This window comes from Stegodyphus dumicola, chromosome 12, assembly GCF_044657685.1.
Source record: "Stegodyphus dumicola isolate Sdum_Otavi_A_Nest chromosome 12, ASM4465768v1".
Classification (NCBI taxonomy): domain Eukaryota; kingdom Metazoa; phylum Arthropoda; class Arachnida; order Araneae; family Eresidae; genus Stegodyphus; species Stegodyphus dumicola.
In genome coordinates, this window is record NC_140779.1 from 76,452,010 (window position 1) to 76,479,118 (window position 27,109).

General features: G+C 33.0%; 1 protein-coding gene across 2 annotated transcripts in view; it reads right to left on the reverse strand.

The window, feature by feature from the left end:
• The window catches only part of LOC118195492 (uncharacterized), a 376,248-nt gene extending 353,646 nt beyond the window's left edge, over positions 1–22,602 (reverse strand). Inside the window, exon 1 of one of the 2 annotated variants that reach the window (XM_085806599.1) lies at positions 22,320–22,602. In XM_085806599.1, coding sequence (XP_085662725.1) covers positions 22,320–22,337 — 18 coding nt within the window. In that variant the 5' untranslated portion in view covers positions 22,338–22,602. The remainder of the gene's footprint in view (positions 1–22,319) is intronic. The other variant, XM_085806598.1, reaches the window with a different exon arrangement.
• Between the last annotated feature and the right edge of the window lie 4,507 nt (positions 22,603–27,109).

Here is a 27,109-nt window from a genome sequence, read left to right on the forward strand (position 1 = left end):
AATTGCATCTTTTGCTTGCTGATGTTTATTAGTTGTAACTTTTTCGCTTTTTTGAGAATCGCTAATTTTTATGTGATTAACTTAAAGTTTTCTGTTTATCTGTCGGCGACAAATCCTGAACTTAATTTTTGACCTTTTTCTACTCACCCTATTTCTTTCAAATATTTCACACAGACATATTTGCGATGAAAATACAGTATTCTAAAGGAATTTTTTTGAAAATTAAAAAAGATATTTTTATTCTAGTTTAGCGGTCAAATCGTAAAAGTTGATATTTATATCATAGGATAGCTTGAAAAATAATCTTCTAAATGAAGGTTTTATGCAATTTCTAAAATAATTTACAGAAATTTGGCAGAGTTCACCGAATTTTTCCATTAATTTTTCCACCTAAAGCTATCGTGCAGTTATTAACTGTAACGAATTTTTAAATCAGAAGACTTAACCCTTCATTTTTAAAGAGTGATATCCAAATGATTGAAATTCGAAAGATTATATGTTAAAGTTAAAGATTATGGAACAGTGTTAAAGATTATGGAACACCCTTTATCAAATGAAGAAAACTATAAAAGAATATTTCCCATGGAAAAAAAATTAAGAAAGACTGCATGAAAAATCCATTCCAGTACTACGATAAATCAGAAGGCTTGCCAAAGAAGGAAAGGGAAAAACTTATCGACATATCATCATATTCGACGTTAAAATCTAAGTTTAAGCAAGAGCAATTCCTAACTTCATGCAGAATACCCAGAAGTTTCTCCCACTGCTATAAACATTTTAATGATGTTCGGAACAATGTATTTAAATGAAAAATAAAAATGGGTGGCAACTAGAACAAAATATCGAAACGAGTTAAATGCAGAATACGAAATGCCATTGCAGATAACATCAATAGAGCTAAACGTGGACAGTTTGTGTGAAAAAAATAGAAGCATATCTCTGTCGTTAAATATAACACAAGGGTAGGTGGCACCTGGATCACGAGTTAATGCTATTAAAGATTTAATTACATTTAAATTACATTTTTAATGAAAAAGACGATATTTTTCTTTAATTGTTTTTACACAAAGTATCTATAGCAAATTGATCTACTTTAAATGTTATTTTAAGACATATTTTTTTTAAGCGTGAGACGGGATTTCCCGAAAAAACCTTAAAGTTCAAAGGTTCCTGAAATGGCAGGTTTGAAGACCACTGGCATATACGTTCTCCTGTGTTTTTTCTAGTTTAAGAAAAGAACTCTTCATGAATTAAACAATCTCATCAAGCCTGTTGTAATAGGAATTTCCGCTAACGCAGAAACATTTCTAAAATTATAGTAAATCCTCATCTGGCGATCATTTTTTTACGCGATAACTAAACTTTTAACCTTGTGTACGTCAGATTATACTAGAATCTGTCTCATTCTCTGCTTAAGAAATTTAAATATATGTATCTTACTCAGTTTAATCACAGACTGCAAAAATATTCGCACTAGCTTTATTATAAAGAAGATATAACGTATATAAATTATATTATGGAAATGTAGTAAGTGACATGTTTGAGGAAAAATTAAAACAGGAAACAATTAAACATACTAACTTAATTTTGTAATTAATGACATGACAAATTCATTAAATAATTATTTGAAGTTTTAACCGCTTTCATGTTAAGTAGATGCATACATTTGTAATTTTTATAGCAGAAATAACACGTTTCATTTCTATCAAAGAAAACAACTTTTTCTCATATTTCAGAAATCTTACGAAGATTTGCTATTACTATATTATTTCAAACTCCTTTTAAGTGAACAAAATTCCCATTTTGGCAGTTCCTCGTGTTACAGTACGGGAAAGCAACATTAAGGATTATTTAATCGGGGAAACAATTAAAAATAAAAAAAAAAAATTACAAGCTCACACAACGGAGGTCACGGCAATAGCCTCTCTCTAACTTTCCAACTGAACCTCGGTATTTAAACTCCTTCTTCACAAGGTAGAATTTGCATTTCTTTACGCGCGCTACCAAATTTAAATATTCTAGCATTGACAATTAGGTGAATGAAGGCTTATAGGAAGATTTAAAATTAAACTTTAACTTATTAGTTAAAATAAGTTTAAATCCCTACAAAACAATGAAAGAAAAGCTAAAATTTAGGGATGAGGAAATCTCAAACTCTAAAAATAGCAGCAAAATGTGCACAGCTAAAATATTCTTTTATTTGATTATGGTTAAGCACATTAAGGGATATCTATGTAATGGAACCAACGGGAGAATATTTTTTACAATTATTATTATTATTTTAAAAATTCTATTTCTAAGGAAAATTGGCTCTTTTATATTGCATGCGGAAAATACTATGAAAGTACTATGAATACTACTTCCACTATTGCTACTATGTTAGTACATGCGTCATTAGCGTTATATGAAAATCAAGATATTGATTTAATTTGAAATGACGCATTTTAGAAAGATTTATTATATGCATTTTACTATTTTTAGCATAGAAAGAAGAAACAGCCAAATTAAAATAGAGAGCTTAAGGGGATATCATAAATAAAAATTCGAATTGTATTTTATATACATAATGCATGTAAACAACTTTTATTACTAATAAATTAGCAATGCCTAGCATTTCTAACAATGGTGACGTTTTCAATATTCTCTTAAATAATCCGCAGTTTGGTCTTCGAAATAAATTAAAATTATTCCCATAATTCTGGCTTACGCAAGAAACTATTCTATATTAATACAGTATCGCGAAAGTTCATGCGCAGACATGCTTCCTGGTTCATGCCCCTGCAGAAACATTTTCCAAATTTCAAGTTTGGTCTCCAATTTCTCACTCTTATAAAGAGAGAAAGAGAAGGGTCATGGAATCTATTAATGTTTCTCAGCTTCCAACGTAAATTATTAGCTAATTTGCACATATAACTTGCAGACAAACACGAAAAGAACATTCTGTTCTAATGGATATAGTAAAACATTCCTTTTATTTGCAACTTTTGTTGCCTGTAACGGTGGAGAGGCATTTCATGCATCCGACTCCGCCTACCACATACGTCGCCCACATTTGGTAGCGACTGACCTCCAGACTCCCACCTAGTACGACGACCTGCGGAGTATTTGAATACGTTTCTCTTTCATGTAAATGAAAGAATGAAAGATCAATTAGAAAATTCCCGTTCCTGTACGGTTGAACATCCTTTTTGTAATGAAATCAATTAAATATATATATATATTTTTTAATTTACCAAAACGTTTAGAAACAAACTAAAGAAATTTATCCTAAATACTTATAATAAAAGCATTTTCTCAAAATGCGGCAACTTAATTCCAAGAATGATTGTATAATATTCTTCGTGACGCATGCGTATCAAAGTTACTTGAACATTTCTCATTTGAATCCATCCGAATACACAGGGTGTTTATGCATTTTTAGAACGACGTCGGGAACATTTAATTAATATTCAAAAATGTAAGGAGTACTTTTTTTAAATGTTCAGTCTGCTAGAAATTTTTCTGGACTGTAAGTCTGCATTGTGACTTTCATAATAGAAGGTCTTTTCGTAAAATTTCTAGTTATATCAATTTTCATTCATCTTTTACTACTTTTCAGAGTCCATCAACCGTGGTGGATTTGTGCTAAGAGCTCTTTTCAAAAGAACAGATGCACTTTAGCCCATTAGTGAAACTTCGGGAGACTTCGGAGAATACGTTGAAAACATATATATGCAATACCAGTATCAGTCTTCATATCATCAGGCAATGCAGTGCTACTTTTCGAAGTATTACTTGCTGCTTTGTTTTGAAGAAGTTATTGACATTAAGTCACTGGGATAAAGAATTAGAATTTCTTCTGTATATATCGGAAGTAAAACGAAAACGTTCATTTAATTTTAACATTTTTTCGACTCTTCTCATTTTTAATTTCCCATTGTAAGAGAATCCTGCGAAAATAATAAATTCCTTACTGAAACTTACTTAACCAGGTTTGTATATTTTTTCTCTTCGTTTTTGATAATAAATAAACTTTTTCTTGTTGCCATCATTTAGGTAAACTCATGCTACATCAAGGGTCGCATTGTCTTTCCATTTAATTCCTGCTAAATAGTTTACATACAGAGTTCTACAAACTGTCCCTGCAGAGGTGGTGAACATAATAGTTTTTAGCTCTTTTAAGCTGTAAATCTTGGTTTATTATTTCATTATTATTGCTAAAGATGCAGTTGAAGACTTTGCGACTGATTTCTACATCGGTGGAGTTTCTCTTGTTACAAATGTTTTAACTTTAGAAACATTAGCAACAGTATGTACCTTTTTCAGGTTTCCGTTTGGAATCTCCTTTCCATGTCGAAGTAATGACTGACGAGTTTCCTTTTCCGGTTAATTATGTTGATTATTTTGCACTTCAAAATTTTAATACCATAGATTTCCCGACTTTTCAAATTATGGAATAGAAATATTTCTCTTCGGAAAGCGCAAAAACATAGCCCTCTATTCCCAGCTTGTTTGCACGTGACATTTTCAAAGAACAATAAATTCAAAAGTATCAGACGGTATTTCTCATTTTAAAAAATAAGCCATTGCTAGAAATTTTTATTCCAAGACATTTGCTTTTTTTAAATGTTTTATTGAAATCATTCTAAAACGTGTAAACACCCTGTGTATGTTCATAAAACAAGTGTTCATTACTGTGATTTCGATTGTGCGGATTGGATTATTTGAATTACGGCAAAGCAAAGAAGTGCTAAGTCTCTAAAGGGAGGGATAAGTTAATTGAGGAATTATAAATTAACCATGAAAAACTGAAGGATAGTTTTTAACTGAATGCTTTAGACATAAGAAATGTTTCTACGAAGTTTGTACCTCAGACACAGTATTACAATATGATTCTTGTGAAATAAATTTACATCAAAACATGAAAACAAACAGAAAAAAAGAAAAGCGCGATTGTTCAATTAGAATACCTTGCCACTTGAGTTCCCTGTGATTTCTGATTATTTCCAAACTTATGCGTTTATTGAAGGAAAAGCTGTTTCTGATATCCCACTTCATTGTTGAGTAAAACATTCAATAGTACTCTGGAAAATGGGTTCCTGATCTGCTTTCGGAAATGAGAGAGCAATAGATCATAGCTTCCTAATGTGGTGTTAATAGTCTTCAGGCCATCGACGGTGTGTTGCTGTAATCTCTTTCTTTAGCCACTCCAAGTGCTTTCTAACCCTCTCTCCTTTTCGCAATAGTAACATAGGTCATCATCAACGCCCAGCACTTACTTTCTTCATCTCATTTGAGAGCAGTAGTTGCTACCGTTACCTTTTTCACTTCCAGAACCGCATACAGTAGGAAGTCGTTGTTCAGCTTTCCGCATACAGTTGTTCTAAAACGTTTTTGGCCGATGTTCTTTCATCGAATATCACAATGGGTTTCATGGATGCCCACAATGTATCTGCTAAGAATCCAAACCCTTTCATTGGGTTTACAGAAATTGGTGGTGTCTACAACGTTGATGCGAGAATTTCTGGTTTCGGTGGGCCAGCGAGAAGGCTGGCTGATTTTCCGCAATTGATCCAGATTTATTCGACTCCAAGTATGAAATCTAGTACCCTTAGCTATCATAAAATGATAAATAGATCTACTTAAGTTTTAAACCTTGCCAATTCTTGCACAGGCTTGAAGATGAGCACAACAGGGAAAGGGTGTAAAAGTGTTAGCATAAATTTAGGTATTTTGCATAATGAAACTCGAAAGGCATACGAAACGAACGTGCGCCAAGGTATATATTGGCGAGAGAAAGTAAAGCTCGTGTGCAATGCAGAATATTTGATTTTCACCCTAGCTACTTGTACCTGGCCAAAGGTCTAATCCAGTAGTACTTTCTTATCTTTCAGGTACTATGGCAAAGTATATTCCTGTTTATTTTTCTTATTGCCTCATATAGGTAAGCCTGGTGATTTAGGACTGATGATGATTCTATGTAAGTTATTCTTTTGAATGCTTCAATTTTAATGTCCTGGAACATTATTACTTTTTGTTATGCCTAAGTTAAGCAGAATTATCCTATTTTATTAAAATAAAGATTTCGTAGTTAATCTTTTGACTTATGATTCTTTAATTCTGTGCTTGAGGAAACGTACTCATTACGCGTTCAGTGCTAATGCACAACCAATAAAAAGGCTAGTTAACAAATGGATATACTTACGTGCTTACAACCAAAATACCGTCCGCTTGCGGTGAGAACTTAAAAGTTAATTTAACAGTAACTTTAAAGGTAAAGATGTAGTGCTAGACTACACAATTCAGTTTAAACTAACAGGCTGACTCAGAAACCTACACAGGCAATATAATAACCAGACGGCCAGAATGCGTAGCCACTACTAAGATTAACAGCTAGTGAACAAACTAGCAAACGCGCGTCTTCACTAGCGAAATAACTCACTGCCTAACCTTTCTTTCTAACAATTTAAACACTTTCATTCCCTCTCCTTGATTTGCACCCTGGCGCGCAAATTCGAAGGCAAAAAGAGAATTTAGGAACAGGTTCACAAATTAAACTAACTATCAGTAAAACTAAATAGGAACCTCCAGCATCTCTTAAGAATTAATTACCATTTTTAAAGCGAAGAAAATTATTTTAAGACAGGGAAACGCTTGTAAAATTGTTCTAAGTTAGATGTTAATTTTTTATGTAATTATCGCTTTTTTTATTATTTAATTTCTTTTGTGGAAATACAATAAATTTTTAACTTCGAAATATGAATCACATTTATTGCTAACATCTATTATATAATTAATTAAAACTATTATAATTTAAGACATTTCAGTGCTTTTGATAGGGATATCGATTTAATAAAGGCCAGTAGACTATAATTTGAATATCTGAATTTCTAAAATACATTCAGGAATACCCACATTTACGAAGATATGTAAATATCTCATTGTTCATGTTCGCTTAAAATTTTAAGATATCAAATTATAGGTCTTTATTACAGTTACTTCTTTTGAAAGTAAACGAATCAAAGAAGTTCGAGATATTAGGCTATTTTTTAAAACGGGAGTGATGCAAAATGAGCAACGCCCTCGCCGGAAATCGAACCACATGCCTCAGAAATACGCCCCAGCGTGCAGACCACTACACTACGAAAGCATGCTAAGGAGGTGGGAGAAATACCTTATATACTCCCTCTTTTAAAGGGTAACTGAGGATTTTAGGGGGCCCAATCGCCAAATCCTGGTTGTGGAGAATTATCATCCACCACTGTAAACACATTAGTTCGGGCGCCGCTGTAAACACATTAGGCTATTTTTTAAAGCAGGAGTAATGAAAAATTAGCAACGCCCTCGCCGGGAATCGAACCATGGACCTCTGGACCCAGCGTGCAGACCAATACACTAAGAAGGCGGGAGAAATACCTTATAAAGTGTTTGACCATATTTAACTTATCTTTTTTTTTTTTTTTTTTTTTTTATTTAATTTTTAAGGGAGTCGATACTTTTTAGGATATAGAAAATATTCAGAATCCTTTTTATATTGGAGAGAACTGGATTATGGCTAAATACATGAAGGCTCTTTGCCTTAGAACATTTTGAGGAAAATTATCTCACATTTAGCTTACACATGGAAAAAAACATGAAAACTCCCACACAGCCAGCTCTTACCCTGAGATTTGCACCCGAATCTAAATACCATTGTTCAGTGATTTTACTGCTCGGCCGCAGGTGGGATTTTATGCTGCAGCGGTAAAATGCACGACAGTATGCTGTTTATGAATGTAGAGATGTTAGCTATTTAAATATAATGCTAATAATATTTTAATAACATGTTGACGCTTCTCAATGAAAATATAAGATTATTAGTAAATTGCTTCATTTTTTGTTGAAAAACTCATAAAATTTATCTGTATTGGGATAAATTCTTTCTTGTAGGACTTTCTAGTGAAAACTAGCTCCTGTTCAAGTTATACATGTCAGGAAGAAAAAACAAGAAAGAAAGAAAAAAAAAAAAGTTGTGCAGTTAGCCTGTGCGCCAAGCAGAGAATTTGGAGTAAACTGGTAAGTGTTTAAAATTTCATTCATTCAGCCATTTGGTGGGTTACGTTTAACAGGACATTTACTATTCACGTAGTGCTCGGATGCGTGCCTTGTGCCTAACGCTTGGCGATGGGCTCTCGTAGTCACTCTGATAGGTGTCGTTTCTCTTAACTCAGAGATATTTCATTCACCAGTGGTACTGCAGAGGAGCTGCCCTAGCTTCATTTTATGTTATATTATTCACATGCACTAATTTCGTTGTTATTTCCAAACAGGATACTAAACTAGTCGAAATTGAATGGTTTTTGTTTATTTTATTATGCCCATGGCATCATAAATAGCTAGTTCTCAGTAATTCACTAAAAGGAAATATTTTTATTGAAATTCTTCAACAAACGCAGCTATTTAAAATCAATAAACGTACTTCTTAATAGTTTCGATCTTTATTTATTTTTAATAATATATTCAACTAATGTTATTTAAAATACATTTAATTTTCAGCACATCTTTTTTATAGCTTTATGAAGATTTGAAGCACTATTGTAATTAGTAAAAGATGTTTCTAACGCTATATGTAACTTAGTAGAGAATCATTTGGTTTTATTAATGTTAGATACTAAAAATGATTATAAGCGAGAGAAGCAGTTGAGAAGCTGTATTGAATTACGTAATTTAAATCTTGGTAACGTGAATAGTTAAGAGAAATAATTAAGCTTTAATGACGGCCAAAACAATGTCTTCGATATTTTTATGTTTAATACACAAAACAAATAACTTCCAAAAATATAAGACAACTAAGAATTTTTCCAGTTAATTAATTTCCTTCTACTTGTTAGAATATATTCGAAGTTAATAATAAAACATATGTACACGAATAGAATCATCGCTTCCGTGTAATTTTTCCTTCTCTGCAAATTGTTCTGGTCATGTAACAATGAACAAGCAAACAAACAGCGAATCTTTTCCTAACCGCTCTGTGATTATGATGTTCAGTGATGAAAAACGCTCTGTGTGCGTCCTCGAATGATTGTTCGTACAGTAGATATTAATTTAACGGATTACTTAACAATATATGAAGAAAAGTATGGTCTGCTTATGACTAATCTCATACGTTTGAAAGTAAATCATAAATGCTTATGTATCTAGTACTATACTGTAGCCCGTCACAACAGCTAATGGACGCCTATACCTAACGGCAGAATTTAAGGACGTCCAAATTTGAAGAGCAGAAGAGATTGCGTTAAATATAGAAGCCGGCGACAAGAAACCTAGGGTTAGTTCTAACTATATTATACTTCCACCGTACTGAAATGATTCTCCAATTTGCATAAATTATTTGTATAGAAATGATTTTTCCATTAGAAAAAATGGTATTTTTTCTGCTCTATCACTAATATTAAGGCATAAGTATAACTTATTAAGTGCGATATAATTATATAAGTATAATAAGTATTTATTTAATTTTTCTTTTATATATATTACATGCTATTTAAATTTTTAAATTATTTATTGCTTCATGAGCTACAGTAATGGATTCTGGCACAAGTAATGAACCTCAGGAGTGCGTACTGAGATCGAAGCCTTTTTCATGTGTTCTTAGCTTCCATTTCAGATTTTATGATGCTTCAGACACGCCTCAATATACGTTCTGCTCTATTCTCGGCATCATTGTCAGTGGCTCTCCCACTGCAGCAGCAAGACTTCTTAAAAGTGTGACTGCGAAGAGGAACTTTCCTGCCTGACTTTTTCAAAATCTCTTCATATCCCTTGCGTCGATGACCATGATGTGTCTGTATTTTTGTTTCAACATTAACTTATTTTCGGCTCTTATCGCAGCGTTTGTCTCATTGTTATGTCCTAGAAACAGTTCAGACCAATTGTCGCTATAATACATTCTTAGGTGTTTGATTTTTAAAGTTTCTCAATAGCCCCTGTAGAATCGCATTTCTCTTCAGACCTCAAGTTGCGTTTCTTCGCCATAACTGTTTTAAAAAAGAATTGAAATAAATCTACATGAAAAAAGAATTTTGATATAAATAATATCAAAATTCTATATTGTATAAAAGTAAAAGGTTACGTAGTCAAAAACCCCTCTACCAGCTTTTATCTCCTTAATCCGATACAAATTTATAAATGGTATCAGGTTCAATGTTCCGTCTTACTTTCTTCGGGAACATGCAAGGACCTGACTCGGAACAGAGAACTTACTAAAGCTATGTTCAATAACTGTGGGAAGTAGACAGGATACACAAGAAGGGTATACAAAACCCTTTATTTTTCTCTATTTACAATAACTTCCGTACTTCGGAATACAAAGACCCACTACTTGTGGTCTAAACGTAAAAATATAAAAATAAAACTAAACTCTTAACTTTGAAATAATAAACGTGGAAGATTGGCCTTATATTAACCGGAAGCCGTATGTAGTACAGAGAACTGTTAACACTACAATACGTTTAAAATTATCAGAGGATTAAACCTCTGGCCTGGAAGGCAACCAGCAACTGAGTAAAACTTCTAAGGTAAGCGGCCTGCTTCGACTAACTGCTTCCTCTCTCTCGCTTGGCAAAAAGCCACAACTTAAATACTTGGCGCTCGCCAGACAAACTTTGCATAAATATGTTAACGCTTATAATTCTGGCCGGAAGTAGAAAATAAGAAGTGATAGTAAAGATTTAAAATAAAATAAACGTTAGTAAAACTTAAGATCCTTACAATGGGACCATCCTTCTGATACGGAGGGAATACCGTCCAACTGACATAAAAACTAGCAAAAATATATTTTCAGTTTTTCATTTTTCTCTCTATTTATAGCACAAGGCTTAGGTTTAACACAAGACATCATATTTTAAATTTCCAGTCAAGTGTCTCTCAAAACATCCATTTTTCTAGAGACCTATCTGAGCAAAGCTGAGATAAAATTGCAAAGTCAAATATAATTAACCGTAAAACCGCCATTAACTTCCAAATTACTAGGAAATGGATTAACCGCGTTATATAGGAATGAAGAAATGTCTAAAAAAGAGTTAAGTTTCTTTACTGCAGAAAGATGGTAGAATTATCATCAAAAACCGTCAGCGTAAAAGAAAACTGTCTACGGAAAATATCAGAAACAACAACAAAAACAAAAAGTATGGGTTAACAGCAACGACATCAGATGATGTCATAGTAGTTTAGAGTAACTTTTATTCGCGACAGCACTTAATTTAACTATACATAATCTGGAATATATAAACTTTGTGTAATTGGAAGCAAAATATTCTAATCAATTTTTTACACAAATTTGATTTCAGGTGTATTAATCAAAGTAATATAACTTATATATTACTAATAATGTGTATTAATATATTAATCAAATAATCTTTAATAATAATCTTTAATATCAATCTTTAATATCATTTATAATCACTATTCTTCATATTTATAATTCCGTTGATTTATAAGCATGTCTTTTCGGTTAGAATACCAAGTTAATTTTGTAAAATGAGCTTATTCTACTGATTAAATTACCTGAAAATAACGGAAAATTTTAATAGTACTTTCTGTTAACTACAGAGGCTGTTCACACATTTTTTAGACGATGTATATTATACTCACAAAACTAAATTACATAAAATTCTTGTGCTTTAAATGTTCTGTTTGACATCTCTTATTCTGAACTACCTTTCGCCACCGCAATTTCCAGGATAAAAATGCCTTTTGAAGTGGCAGAAGAGGTATTCTATCCCATTCCTCCCGAACAGCTTTCCAGAGTCCTGTTTTAGAGTTTTGGGACAACGTTTGGATAATGCAGTTTTTAGAAGTCCGAAAGCACAAAAATCCATAGGTGACACATCGGGAGATTTAGTAGGGATATCAGTGAAGGGTATGGCCTTGATACCATTTTGTTGTTCCATTTCTTTTAGGAAATTTACATTGGATTTTGATGTGTGACTGCTAGCTTTGTCCTGATGGAGTCTCACAGATTGATGGCACTGTGGGTAAAGCGATGGTATTTCATTCAGAAAAATTGGCGATATGTTCCTGATAGTATTTTAACATTAAGTTAATCTTGACATTTTTTTGCACTCTCTTTATTTTTAACTTGCCATTATAAGAAAAACAGCAACAATCATGAATCCCTTAGAAAAACTTTCTATCGATTCTTTGAACCACGTACTTAAATTTTTCCTCCCCTATTATGATAATAAATGACTCTTTTTTTTTTTTTTTTTTTTTGTTACGATCATTTAAATACACCCATGCTTCATCTATTGTGACAATTGTTTTCCCTTTTTTTTTTTTTTTTTTTCATAAGTGTTTCTCATATAGAATTCTGCAGCGTGTCCTGCGTTGAGCGATATGCTTTGGAAGAAGACGATGCACATTGCGTTTTTTCGCTTTCTTAAGATTTAAATCAACAGTTATCATTTTGTTTACAGTGGAAACCGAAATTTTAATGATTTTGCAACTATCCTTTGACTAGGGGGATTTTACTAATTCAGAGGTCAAACAACAAAAATCAGCGTTATATTTACAAAATTTTGTAAATATAACGCTGATTTTTTTTGTAAATATAACGCTGATTTTTGTTGTTTGACCTCTGAATCAGTATTTATTCGGCGTGTTATTGTGTCTTAATTAGGGGGATTTTCTTTTAATATTAAACAACGTACCTTTGCAATAGTCGAAGATGTCTGTTTTCCCTTGGATACTTGTTTGGAATTTTTGGTCCCACTTGAAACTCCAATTTGACGTTTTTTTCCTTTCTTGTTGATGATATTACCTATCGACGCTTTAGATATCACAAACCCATGATTCTCACATCGTTTTTGGATAACGGAGTATGCATATTTCTCTTCGGAAAGAGCGTGAATGTAGCCTTCGAACCACTGCTTTGTTAAATTCGCCATTTTGAATAAAAACAGAACTTTCAAGCCACAGACGATAACTTTGACTTTTAAAAACATAGTACAATTGCAATTACTTCTTTTGCAGCAAACGATTTTTTATTACCGCTTACCAAAATCGTCTAACAGCCTCTGTATAATATGAATTATCGTTTTGCTATGCTCGTTTTTTAACTGAAATCGAATTAAACATCATTTTGAGTTAATCCCGGATGGCGTTTCCAGTATGATATGTGTAAACCGATAACTGACTACATATCTCGTTTAACCCTTTGACTGCTATGGGCGCATACATGCTTCCAGCAAAAACGATCTATGGGCGCCTATGCGTGTCCGACCAACACCTAGTTCTAGGAGGTGTTGGTCCGACGCAAGCCATCGGTGTAGACTGTGGACGCAAATGCGCGCACGGCGAAGGCTTCTGCTGTTTACTGCTGTCTCATATGTATGATAAAAAATTATTCCTATGATGTATGTCCAACACTCTCAGAAACTGCATACCTCATCTTTGCTAAGAAACAAGAAAAAATGAAATCTTATTTGTTTGGTCAGTCACTCTGCGGCCACATCCCGCTCACGCGAAGCGCTACAGCTTAGAGTAGTTACCAGTTAAAGGGTTAACTTTCCTGTGCTTCCGACGACTTCTCATCTTCTGCCTAAAACTTCAAGCACATAGCCAAAATAAATAAAATAAAATGGTTAAACTTAACCCTAAGACGTTTAATATAAACGTTTAATGTCTTGTAGGTACAATTAAATATAATAAAAACTTATCCGCCGCTATTTTTGAGATCTATAGAAATGCTTAATTATGTATATCACAGCAGTTATTTCTATGCTTAATCAACCTAACTTCAGCTAACCATAACTTCTAGCTAGCTTGATTCGAAACAGGGTTCTTCACATGGCTAGCTTCATGTGCTAATCCCTTGCATTACGACAGTACGCAGAGAAAGTGTAATAATTTCTTCATGATTCCCAATCAAGGGAGACTAGAAAAAAGCACGAGATCCAGTTGATCAGATCCAAGTGTTTATGAGTTATCGTCCACCAGAGTTTTAGTTTAAGTGATTCCGTAAAGATTATTATATTTTTTGGAATTAGGAAAGGGTAGATATAAGTTCTGATCTCGCCAAGATTTTAACCACGCAACTTCCAATTTCTCTTTTGTCATGCTGGCCACTTACACCACAAGAATATGCAGAAGAAATGCGACAACGCCGTATAAATTATTTTTCTTTTATTCCCATCCTGCTATCAGTTTTTCTGAGATGACTCTTCAGGAACTCTCACGTCAGTTCCAAACTTAGACTATCTCATATTTACCGGAACGTGCTATAAAACAGTAGTAGAATTCCATTATAAACATTACAGTGTCAAAGTATCATATTTTCCAAATGAAATTTTCTAAACTAGAAGTTAGACTAAGAACTAAGACTATAAACTAAATTATCTTAGTAAACTAATAAGTGGAATTTTTAAAATGGCATCATACACCTAATGAAATTTTTCATGTTTGTTCGTTGTGGAACTGATATATTCAAAAATGCACAAACATTCTGCACGGTTCCGAAACCATTTAATTCGATCTCGTGGTGCTGAATTTTTGTCATGTTTTATAAGTGAGTTTCAATGCGCATGTCTACACTAGATCTAGCAAAATCTTTAGGAGGGGAAAAACGCGTCTTTCCTTTTAAATGTTGTGTATTCGCCTTACGATGTATTCGCCTTTTTTCATCTTTCTTGATGTTCTTTGCGAAAGACTCGCTAGATTTCTTTGCATAAGTAAAGGAAGGGATTTTTTACCGAAATAATATATGCGATGACTGATATGAAACACTATTAGGAAAATAAAACATCTGATATTTGAACTAATATTAGCGCTAGATTAAATAGAATACCATACCTAAAATAATATAAATATAGTTAAGAAGATCTAAAAAGGAAATAAACTGTTCCACATTTCATTTCCCATATTTAAATGTTAATAACGTTTTTATGTACTGAAAAATACCATATTTAAAATAATGTTAGTATGTAAGTGCAAATAAAGGAAAACAAATATAAGTTTTTGTTTTTCTTTCTCTAGAAACTTTTTCTTAAAACAAATTCTGTTGGTACTTTTATTCTATGCAGTTTTCAAATTATAATCTGTCATTCTCGAGATCTATAAAAGACGTATACATCTTTCAAATAATGTGCGAATTCATTAAATTCGTACAAAATATAAAAATATATATAAAAATGGCGGGTTCTACTTTATTCTATTCTATTAAAAAAAGAAAAATATTCCATTAAAAATGTCTGAAAGTTTTCAGACTTTAACGGTCACCCAAAAGATTTATTAAGGTTTTTTACGCTGCAGCTGACCTCTCGGTCTATCAGTCTGATGTGAGACTCATTCCTGCTAGCATTTTTCCCCTCTTCTAGCTTTATTATTAAGCATCGTTTTCTTCACACTTATTCCATATACAAAAACAACAGCAAAATTACAAAACTTTTAAAAGTAGCATAGCAGTATATGTTTAGAAGTCTCAGTGCAGCGTTAATTGTTGGTATATATTTTTAGCCCAAAGGACATTAGCCCAGAAGGACTATTAATTTCGTTTTCACATTTTGCGTTGAAACCTTTGAAACGTTGTATCACTTCTCAAATTGTTGCCACCAAATATTATCGCCCTGTGTTAAATGTAAAGAAATTAAATAATGAAGAAGCTTCATAAATATATGCATGTTTCTCGCATTGTGATAAAACAACGGTACCTAGCGCGATCAAATTTTGAACAGCGCAGTCCTCCTCTTGAATATGGGCATCTGGAAGCCCAAATTCGGAATTTGTTTTTATTATCTACTAGCCGCTACGCGGCCAGCCGTCGTCTGGTTTTTAAATGTACCGAAAAAATGCCTAAAGGGAACAACAAGCATTAAACTTAAAAACTACATAGAATATACTTTGCAAAACAGCTTTATCAAAACAACAACAAACAAAAAAAAAAACAAAAACAAAAAAAACGAGGTTTCAGATTTTAAATTACGTCCGAATGGGCATTTTTTTAACATTTGTGTTACCTTTATTATTTAAATAGCATGTTCTTCGCACTTAAATCATAAAATTCAGTTCAAGAGCAAAATCGCAAAATAATTTTAAAATTAGCATATATTTAGAATTTCCGATACAGTCGCGCGAGATAAAAATGTTTGTTCTGTACAACGTTGTCATTGCTCGCTTTGAAATCCTTAATCAAAAATTCGTGAAAGTTTTACAAAATATGAAATCGATAATAAAACAAATCCAAATTTCAAATTTGGGCTTCCAGATGCCCATATTCGCAGGAGGCTTACGTTATTCAAAATTTGATGGCTCTAGGTTCCGTTGTTCTATCATAATGCGAAAAACACACACATATTTATGCAAATTCTTCGTTATTTAATTTCTTTAAATATAATACAGGTTTCTAATACTTAGTGGCAAAAATGTAAAAAGTGATTTGCCGATTATAGTAAATCACTAGCGCTGGAGATAATTCTTTTTTTTTTTCCCTGTACAGTGTTGCCATTGTTCGCTTTGAAATCGTTTTGTTTCTTAATCAAAAATTCGTTGAAGTGTTACAAAGTATGAAATCGATAATAAAATAAATTTCGAATTCAAGTTAAGGCTTTCACATGCTCATATTCTATGGAAGATTACGTTATTCAAATTTTGATGGCTCTATGTACCGTTGTTTTATCACAATGGGAGAAACATACTTACATCCATGCAGATTCTTTTTGAATTTGAAATTTGCTTTGTTATCTATTTCATATTTTGTAAAACATTTATGAGTTATTGATTAAGAAAAGCAACGATTTCAAAGCAAGCAGTGCCAACATTGTACGAAAAAAAAACATTTTTATTTTATTTTTAAAAAAACATCTCCAGTGCGAGAGACTGTGTATAGGAAATTCTTAAATATTTTGTAATATTGCTGTTGAATTGAATTTTGTGGTTTAATCGCAAAGAACATGATATTTAATAAATAAAGGTAACACACAAAATGTAAAGAAAAAAAAAAAAAAAAAAACGCTATAGGCGTAATATAAAATCTGAAAGCTTTCAGAATTTTTCTTTTTTTAATTATTTTTTATTACTATTTTATTGATAATGTATTTAACTGATCTAAATTAAAATACATTAAAAATTCCATAAATCTATTGACAGAAGGTGGTGTGGTGGTGGTGTATTCAATTATGGCAAAGCACACTAGGGCTATCTGCCTAAGGGGAAGGATGCCTTTCGTGGAGGACTTTCTAAGGGAAGCTGGCTCGTATACACGTTACACATGGGGAAAACCACGAAAACGCCCATGCAGCCAGCCCGTTCGCGGGATTCGAACCTCGGACCGAACTACCAGTGTTCAGCGACTTTACCGCTCGGCCGCTGGTGGGCCTATTGACAGAAGATTATGACGTTCCGTTCTGAAATACCTGGAAAGAAACTGGATTTCTACCAAAAGTAATAAAATTAAATTTGCACGAAACAAGCTTCTGCAAGCTTTGCATATAGTAACTTTATTTGAATTTGTTTCCAATTCGAAGCAGATAAAAATATGAATTCCAGTTTTATGAAAATCGATTGCAAGAATTTCATCATTGTTTTACATACGTATTTTCAGGGGCCTGCTTTATACAATAGCAAACGAGGCATGTGACCCCTAGCAACCACTTTTAGGATGCCCTTCAAATCCTTTTAAAATATTTAAAATAAGTAAAATTTTCAATAATTTTTTTAATTTAATTATTAAAAACTCAGTGCGAGTAAGAACACAATTTTTAATTTCTTATTTTAGTTTCTATGACTTTCTTATTACTAAGCAATTTAATTTCATTATGAATCTGAAAGCTTTCAAAAAATATTTTTTCTTCACATCTCTTCTGAGTTCATCAAATCAATGTTTCATTTTCTTAATAAGATGGCTTCGAAAAGCCTTTTTTTTTTTTTTTTTTTTTTTTTTGTGTGTGTGTGTGTGTGTGTGTCTGTGTGCTTCTTTTTTTTATTTTTAACGTTTTGTGTGTTTACTTTATCGCATACGCCACATAAAATTCGATTCGACAGCAAAATCATAAACTATTTAAAAACAACATAATTTTAGAATTTCCGAAAGACAATCTCGTTCGCTGGAAATAAATTTATTTTTTCCCCGTATAGTATTGCCACTGCTCACTTTGAAATCGTTTAGTTTGTTACTCAAAACTTATTATTAAATTTTTACAAAATGTGAAATAGATAAAACAAATTCGAAAATCAAAATTTGGGCTCCTAGGTGCCCATGTTTTAGTGGAGGATTAAATTATTCAAAATTTGATGGCTTTCTAGATACCTTCGTTTTTTCACAATCCTAGAAAAATACCTGCATTCATTCACATTCTCCTTTATTTAATTTCTTTTAAAGCAATACAGGCCGAGAATATTTGGTGGCAACAATTTGAAAAGTGATTCAACGCAAAATCCCGTTTCGAAACTAACTGAACCCTTCTGGGCTAACGCTTCTTTGAGCTAATTAGGAAAAGTATATTAAAAATATATAGAACACTTCTTTCAATCTGAAAAATGTTATATATAGAAGTTATATATAGCATCTACCTTAAAAATAAATTCACAGTTCAAAAATTTTAAATTTTCAAAAATATAAAAAATAAGAAAAACCATACAAATATTTCATCACTGTTCTTAAAAATACTTATTGCTGCCTATTCTAAAACTGAAATATTAAGTAAAAATAAAATTCAACAATAAAAATATTTAAGTTTTATAAGCTTCAACGTTTGTTTCTGCTTTCTGAAAAAATATTCTAGTTTGAAAGTGAAATAGTTCATGAAACTTGAAAAAATATCTTCAGTTCTGAATAAAATTAAAAGCAGAAATATACAGGAACGCTTGTAATCTATGATTAGTGAACAATTTTATAACCGTTCAGTTTTATTTTGAAGGCAGAAGAAAGCTTATATAGTAAGTAGTGTTATAATTTTGCAGTCGGCGAGTTACACAATATTAAACATCTATTTTGTTTCTAACATTCCATGATATAAAAAAGCACTTTTTGTAAAATATATTGCAGAGAAGTCTATATAAAATGACATTTTTAATGATAAACTAATAAGTATTGAGCAACGTGCTGTCAGATATCGAAGCTAAATAAAATTAATTATGCATCGTAGGTGGCAGCAACATCTATTTAATCTTATTTTATCATACAGTAAAAACAATAAGCATTTCGTAGAGGATTTTGTTCTAAGTATTTAATGAAAAAAATAAAAATATAACTTCTTGATAAAAGCACAACTATAAAAACATGGCCACAGTCAACTTTAATAGATGAATCAGAACACGTCGTTAAGATAATGAAAACTGACTCAGAAGTGCTTAAATTTATGGCTCACAATACACGCTTTTTTAATTCTTAAATTTTTTTTCAGAATAAAAACAAAATGCATCATGAAAATAGTTGTACTGACCAATGAGAAAATTTTAAAGGGGATTCAAATATTTCGATATTCTCATATATCGCAAGTCAAGCATCCGTAAAAAATCAAGGAAATAAAATTAAGGTTCGCTAGATAAAGACAAACGGAGCTGTTTACTATTACGCTGTAGAATCATAACAGAACTGTTTACTATTATACTGTAGAGTCATTAGCTTATTTCGGAGCAGAAGAGATGAAAATTGAGCAATTCCCTTGCCGGTACTCGAACCACGGACCTTTCGAATACGTGTCGAGCGTGCTGACCACTACACCACGAAGGCATGCTAAAAAGGCGGGAGATATAACATCATTAAATTCATCAATAGAATAACCTATAACGTTTTCAGAAATAATTGTCATTCATCTAGAAAAATTTCGATATGAACGTAATAGTAATTTTAAAAGGTAATAATAGCCTTTCATATCATCTTGTTCATCATATTCTATTGCGTTGTCATCTTAAATTTCTCAGATTTTTTACAGATAAATGTCGAATCAAAATTAAATATTTACTTAAAATATTAACAGTCGTAAATATCTTAAATTTCATAATGTAATTTCTGACATATGAAATGACATGATCTTTTAAAAGTGTTAAAACTCATTTTACATTTCTTCCGACCAATTTTTTATCTTGTTATAAAGGGAAGTTTTCTGTTTGAATCTGCAATAATAATTTAATTTTTTATACTGATTTCAATTCACACTTAATATAAATATTATGAAAAAGTATTCAATAAACAAATTAAAAGTTACAGTGGCTCACATATATTTTCTGTCACTTGTGTTTTTCAGTTTTATTTGAAAATATCAATTATTAAATATTAGCGGAACCACGTTTTTTCTTTCGCATATACTATTCATCATCTATTTTAAAACCTGCTTGTTTTGAAAAATGTTATTCAAAACATTTTTGATTAATAAAGTAGTTTATATTCGAAAAGTTCTGAAAATGAACTTTGAATTGTATTTGAGCACTTTGAATAAGCAGTCTATTTTTAATAAAAACACGAAAATAATGGAATATTCAACGTTTTATTGGATATCCTTTAGCTAAACTTACACTTCTCACGCCCCTTTTTATGGATTCAAAACTTTTTTTTCATGTAAGAATGGTTTGTTTTGTACTGTTTCTCCGTAGGAATTGCTTTCAAAACAGCTTTTGAAGAAATGTCATGTTTCCATATTCTTTTTCCAACTTCATACATATTCCATAGGATTTAAGTTCGAGGAATATGGAGAAGTTTTGATAATTTCAGCAAAGTTGTACAATAACCGAAAGAGAATATTTAGGGCTGTATGTTTAGGATCGTTGTCCTGATAGAACTTGAATGTATTTTGCATTCCAATATTTCTTGCAGACATTTTTAGGTTTTTATTCTCAATCCGTATTACTTTCAATAAACACTGAACTCGGCAGCTATTAATTCGTTTATTGGCCTCAATTATATATATTAAATTTTGACTTATTTGCAAATGTAACATTGTTCCAATGCGATAAATCTTTGCTTATTGTGGCTTTCGGAAATGCCAGGCGTATTTTCTATATTTTCTTGTTGACAAACAATTTCCTTCTAGCTGATCGCTCATTGTATCCATGTGCTGTAAATGATCCATGTAAAAGCTTAAGGGTTAACTTTTATTGAAAACCGTTCTTCTAAATCTGCTAAACGTTCCAATGTGTTGCGGACTCCAGAGCATATTCAACAATTCCACGAAGAAGTCTATGTTTCAATATTTAATGCAAGATCTATGCAAATAAACTTCAGAAATGCAAGTGTCCGAAAACAAATGTGAGCCATTGCGTTAAAGCATCAATAGTTTCATTTATTTTAAAACAGTGCTTCTTCTAAGAAGGGAGAAACGATGAGCACATCTTAGAAGCTCAGATTAAAATACTATACTATGAGATTTTGTGAGCTGACTAAGGTACTTTTTATTAATAGAAGATATAATCCAAGTTAAATTTAAACTTACTTGTACTTTTAATTCCATTTAAAATGTTGAAATTCGAATTGTTAAATACAAAATAAAAATATTTTTACTTTATTAAGTAAATTAAATTTTAAATATATGAAATTTTAATTATACGTAAATGAAATTGAAAGGCCTATGAAATTTTATGTGGTGTAATTTTGTCAATTTAGCCCAAGACATTACTTTGACTGCGGAAATATTTCCCTTTCTTTTGAATCATAATGAAAAAAAGAAACTGTTGTTGAAACCTGATTTTTAAAAGCACAGTATACTTTTCAGTACAAGTATTACTTTTCACTACAAAAGTACTAAAATAAATATGACTAAGTAAAACGCAAATTGAAACAGAAGTCTAGTGTAAAATTATCAAAGAAGTGCCACTTAAACAACATTTTTTTAGAAAAAATATTTTTACGAATATAAAAGAAAAGAAGCATTTTTAAGATCAACAGCAGTGTATTTATGTAAAGAATATACTTTTCTTCAGGAAACGCAAAAGTACATGCTAACAAAATTCGAAAACTTTATTTATTTATTATTTTTTATGGAAAGTATTTATAAGATTAACATGATAAACATATCTATATATTTTTCCCGCCGAAATATAAAAATGCGTTCTAATAAAATTCGAAAGCGTGTTATTTTTATGAGTTTATTAATGAAACAACATAACCGCAATACTAATAATTTTTGCACATTTTAATAATTAATATCTATAAAATGCATTAGTATCAGAAAGGCAAAAAACATTCAAAATTTATTGGTATCAATTCAAATATAAGTGCTGCATGTTTTAACTTAAATATCTAAGTAGGAAGCTGCAATACCCATTCAACTGTCAATATGTATCGTAATGAAGAAGTATCTGAAATCTGCATTTTTCACAATTTAAAATAAAATAACGATTTGTTTAGTTTAGAAGAATATCAAAAGTTTTACCTTCCTAAATCTTCGCATTCTTTCCAAAACACTGTAATGACAGGAAAGCAAACTGTAAGATTTATACCGTGTCTAACTGTTCTGGAACAGAGAGAGAATTTTGGATAAGAAATTCTGAAATCCCAGGAAAACTGCCGCAAAGGAAACAAAACGCCGTCTTCTCAAGGTCGGTTTCGCGACCAAGCACGTGACCTCCAATATGCGTTTAACTTTCACCGGTCGAGACTGCCACTGTCAAGCGTTCGTGCTTTCGTTTTGCAGCGCGAGCAACAACTCTCTATGGAACAGGTGGCTGCGTTCGAAGAACACCTCCTTAGGGACGTGGGCAGACGATTTCTGCTTATCACCCGAGGCAAATGAAATCAGGTTTCCTTCTCTCCCCTTAAGATTCGCCGTTTTAATTTTTTTTCCCCCTCAAACGTTTAACGGTTATTAACTATTGTGATATTCTTGTGCTTGTGTTTGGTTTTCAAATTAGGTATATAATAATAATACTACTATTTAAAACTAATGACTGTGAATTTTAATTATTAATTATTCCTGAAAATGTTCCTCCAGTGTAGAAATTAAACAATGACAATGCACTTTAAAAAAGTGGAAAAGTTATACGGTTACGCTTAATCTGGTAATGCTCCTTAATTCTTATAAACCTAACACACGTGAAGCAAGTTATAGCTATGCCTGAGAACGATGACAAAGTCTTAAGAAGGTTACAATAACCTCTTTATTTAAACAGAACTTGGAGCATAAATGCACGCTCTTGTACTACAATAACCACAACTCGTGATGATGAAAATAAATATTATAACAGGTGATAGGTGAGTGCAGTCCGGACAGAGCAGCTTACGTTGTCTAATCGAGTACCATCCGGATCCCGCAACTATCTAAAGCAACACCCCGAAATCAAGACATAACATGGCCATACATGGGCAAAGTAGTAGACATTAAGCTGTATGCATTTCCATAAAGTGTATAATAATTCTCTACAATATAAACTTCATATGCTAAAGACACTGCTTGCGATTGCATAGTATTATGCCAAAATGTCGTTAATGCATAAGTTAAGCTAAATGCTATGCACCCACCAGCGGCTGAGCGGTAACGTCGCTGAAATCTGGTCATTCGGTCCAGGGTTCGAGTCCTGGAGAACGAGCTGACTACATGGGTATTTTTGCCCATGCGTAACCTGCACACGAGCCAGTTTTCCTTAGAAAGTCATCCAAGAAGGCATCCTCCCCTTTAGGCAGATAGTCTTAGTGTGCTTTGCCGTAATCTCAATAAACCAAACAATTTGACAATGGACTTTGCTTTTAATTGACGTATTCTATACATGAAGAAAATTGATTCCATACAGAGCAATATTCATAATTGCTTTGCGCAAGACCTATAAGGCATTTCTCTCGCCTTCGTAGTGTAGTGGTCTGCACGCTGGGCGCGTATTCCAGAGGTCCGTGGTTCGATTCCCGGCGAGGGCGTTACTCATTTTTCACTTCTTCCTGTTTCAAAAAACACCTAATGTCTCTACACTGGCGTCCGACCTAAAAGGGTCGGGGATGATGATGCTCCACACTCAGGATTTGGCGACTGGGTCTCCTAAACACCCCAGTCCCCCTTTATAAGGGGGAGTATATAAGGCATTTCTCCCACCTTCTTAGCATACCTCTGTAGTGTAGTGGGCGCGCATTCCAGAGGTCCGTGGTTCGATTCCCGGCGAGGGCATTGCTCATTTTTCATATCTCTTGCTTCCAAATAACCTAATGTCTCTACACACCTTTCATCATGTTGCTCTAGATGCACTGGATACGTTATACATTGTACATGATGACATACACACAATACTATTTATATTCCATACTTCTGAGTACATGCTAAGTTATGGGACAATAGTTTTAGTTACTATGCTCCGGTGCGCTCAATGCATAGTTCTACATGGGATACATGCACATTATACGAGATATTATACGTATTATGCTATACAATGCATTATTCCCAATACGCTTTACAGTTATCTGTTTTCAATGCGCACATACTTACAATATTACACCCGTGCATTATTGTACTGATTAGAAATATACATTAGTATATATTACAACATTTACATTTAAACATTATTATACCGTATTTACATCTATTTTGCGGTTCGCAGCCTGGTGTTACTTTGTGCACTGAGATGAATTTCTCGCAGAAGCCACTGCAAACCAGTGTGCATTCAAGCTCTTTATCTCTACAAATAGGTGTCAATACGCTACTGAGTTTCCTGATCTGCTCCGACTGCTTAACGAAGCAAAATAAATAGCCAAATTTAAATAAAAAGTTGAACAGTAGTCAAAGACTACACAATTAAATGCTCAACTAGAAGCTGACTCAACAACTGTAACGGGGCGTCAGATTTAAATTTTTGGCAACGAGAGACCACAAAGCTGAATAATTATAACTACTAGAGCTGGCATGAGCTAACGACGTAGCGCGCACGCAATGCCAGAATATACTTTCTGTTTCAAAATCCGAAAATCTCAGCTTAAATACTCACTACTAATTTGCATGCTACTAGCAATATTTTTTATGCATTCTACTATCAATATTACTATTTTACTAACGACAATTGTAGAACAATGTTCAGTCAATATTAATCAATATTATTTATTTGTAGATATTTGTCGGAGCAAGAAATATGAAAAATCAACTATATTCTCGGCGGGTTTCTTCTGACATTCCGACTGTGAGCCGAATGTGCTTCCCAATCACAACAAGAAATATATAATGATCCTCATTTCTTTCAGTTGTAAGAACCACTTGTCTATCTTCTAAAGTGACAACTGCAGAAACTACACAGGAGAAGTGTTAAAATTATCCTTTATTAAACTCTTTAAAATTCACAATGCGTCGACTTGACACTAACACACTACGCCTCACCCGGGCGGTAACTCAGATAACAAGACCTAAAATAAAAATTCGAAGATATTAACAAGTAGTAGAAGTTTTACAGGGCTCCTGTTACTTAAAACCACGTCGAAATATAAAAGGCAGCTGTTATTCCACGTAAACCAGCAATAAGTGCAGAAATAGAAACTCAAGCTACAGAGCTGACGGCGATTGCCCAAAACTCTCACTTCCCTTCTAGAACTCAGTATTTAAATCTGATAAAAAGAAGAATTTAGTAAAATGATACAATAACTATGAAGTATGCAATGCTGTTTCATTTTATCGTAGAAATACTTTCTCTATTCGATGAGTATCGTCTTTTGTCATTCTGTAGTGTAGGGTTCTATTATTTTTACTAAAAGTTATTTTAATGTGTTAGCCTTTTTTGGTTTTTCTTATTCCCTCACCTTCTCTCACCAGCATGTAAATCATTTAGGGTGAACGACAGTGTATTTAAACTGAAAATAGAGAAAAAATGTATTAGTTAGAATGTGGTTTGGCTATGGAGAGCTCACTTGTTCATTCTACCAGCTGTTGAACTTTGAATCTTGGTTTCGCATTCTTGCTGCAAAAATTAGTATCTCGCCGGTGTAGATAGATTTACTAGGTTAAATCGAATTGCGTAGTCCAGCACTATTCTTTACCTTTGAATTTTGTTGTTGCATTATCTTTTAAGTTCCTAATCACAAGTACATTGCTGGCCATTAAAATTGCAGCACAAGGAAGGAATAATATGACGAACGTCAAAATCACATGAAAGGAAGAAGAGGTTGGGATATGCAAATGATTAGTATTTCAGCCCATTTAGAGGACGCAGGTAGGAGAAACGACATCTGAAGCACTGCATAAAAGAAAAATTGTGTAGTGGATTTCTCATTTGGAAAGCGCTTGCTTTGTAAGGTTAGAGTTTGCCCAGAATATCGTGTTATGTCACGAACAACAACAAATGCTTACCAGGAAATGTGGAAAAGACAGGATCATTGCCTATCGAGAGTGTTGATTATCGTTCCGTGATTTCGCCTGTCGCACTCGTCAGCATCCAGCCACTGTCATGCGAATATGGAATCAGTGGGTTTCTGAGAGTCATATTGAACGGCATGCAAGATCTAAACGCCCTCCTATGACTAACGCCCGAGAGGGTAAACGGTAAACCCTTTGAGAAGGCCTCCGTCCTAAAGACAAACCAAGCTAAGTAATGTCAACTCAGAGGAAAATTCGAGAGAATCTGGCCAACCGGATGTTTGTAGCTTCGACCGAGGTAACTAAAGTCTTGCATGGTCATGCTGCGTACAATTCGCTGATGTATGTTACATACAATAAAAAATACGTTGCCTAGAAGGCAAAGTTTCTAAGGCCGATGCAATGAATGTACACTGAGTGCTGATGTGCCATTGGGCGTTGAAAATATCTAAATGGGAATTGTGAGCAAGGATGATATTACATGATTCCAGACATCGTGAAATAATCTGTGGTTGTGCCTTCAAGTGTCATTGTATGTCACGAAGAAATTAGTTTGACGTGGACAGTTAATTGAGCACTGCATTCTTGTAAGGCCAAGCTAAGCAAAGGTGATGAGGCATGGGCTGTTTACGGTGCTTTAAACTGTTATTGTCGAAGAGATGATGTTTTCAAAATATTAAACATTAAATGCGGATTGTTCGGTAGATATTATAAGGTGGGCATTCGGAAGGGAACATCGTATTCTGGCGTTATTAAACGCTGCAAAGGTGGTTTATGAGGAGGTGACGAAGTCACACTTCATTTCTAGGCTCCTGGGTTGTACCCCATCCTGTGTATAGCACCTGAAATAGTCTTTCTGGCATGTTGTTTTGTAAGCATAGCATTTTACTAATGATTAGAACGAAGTG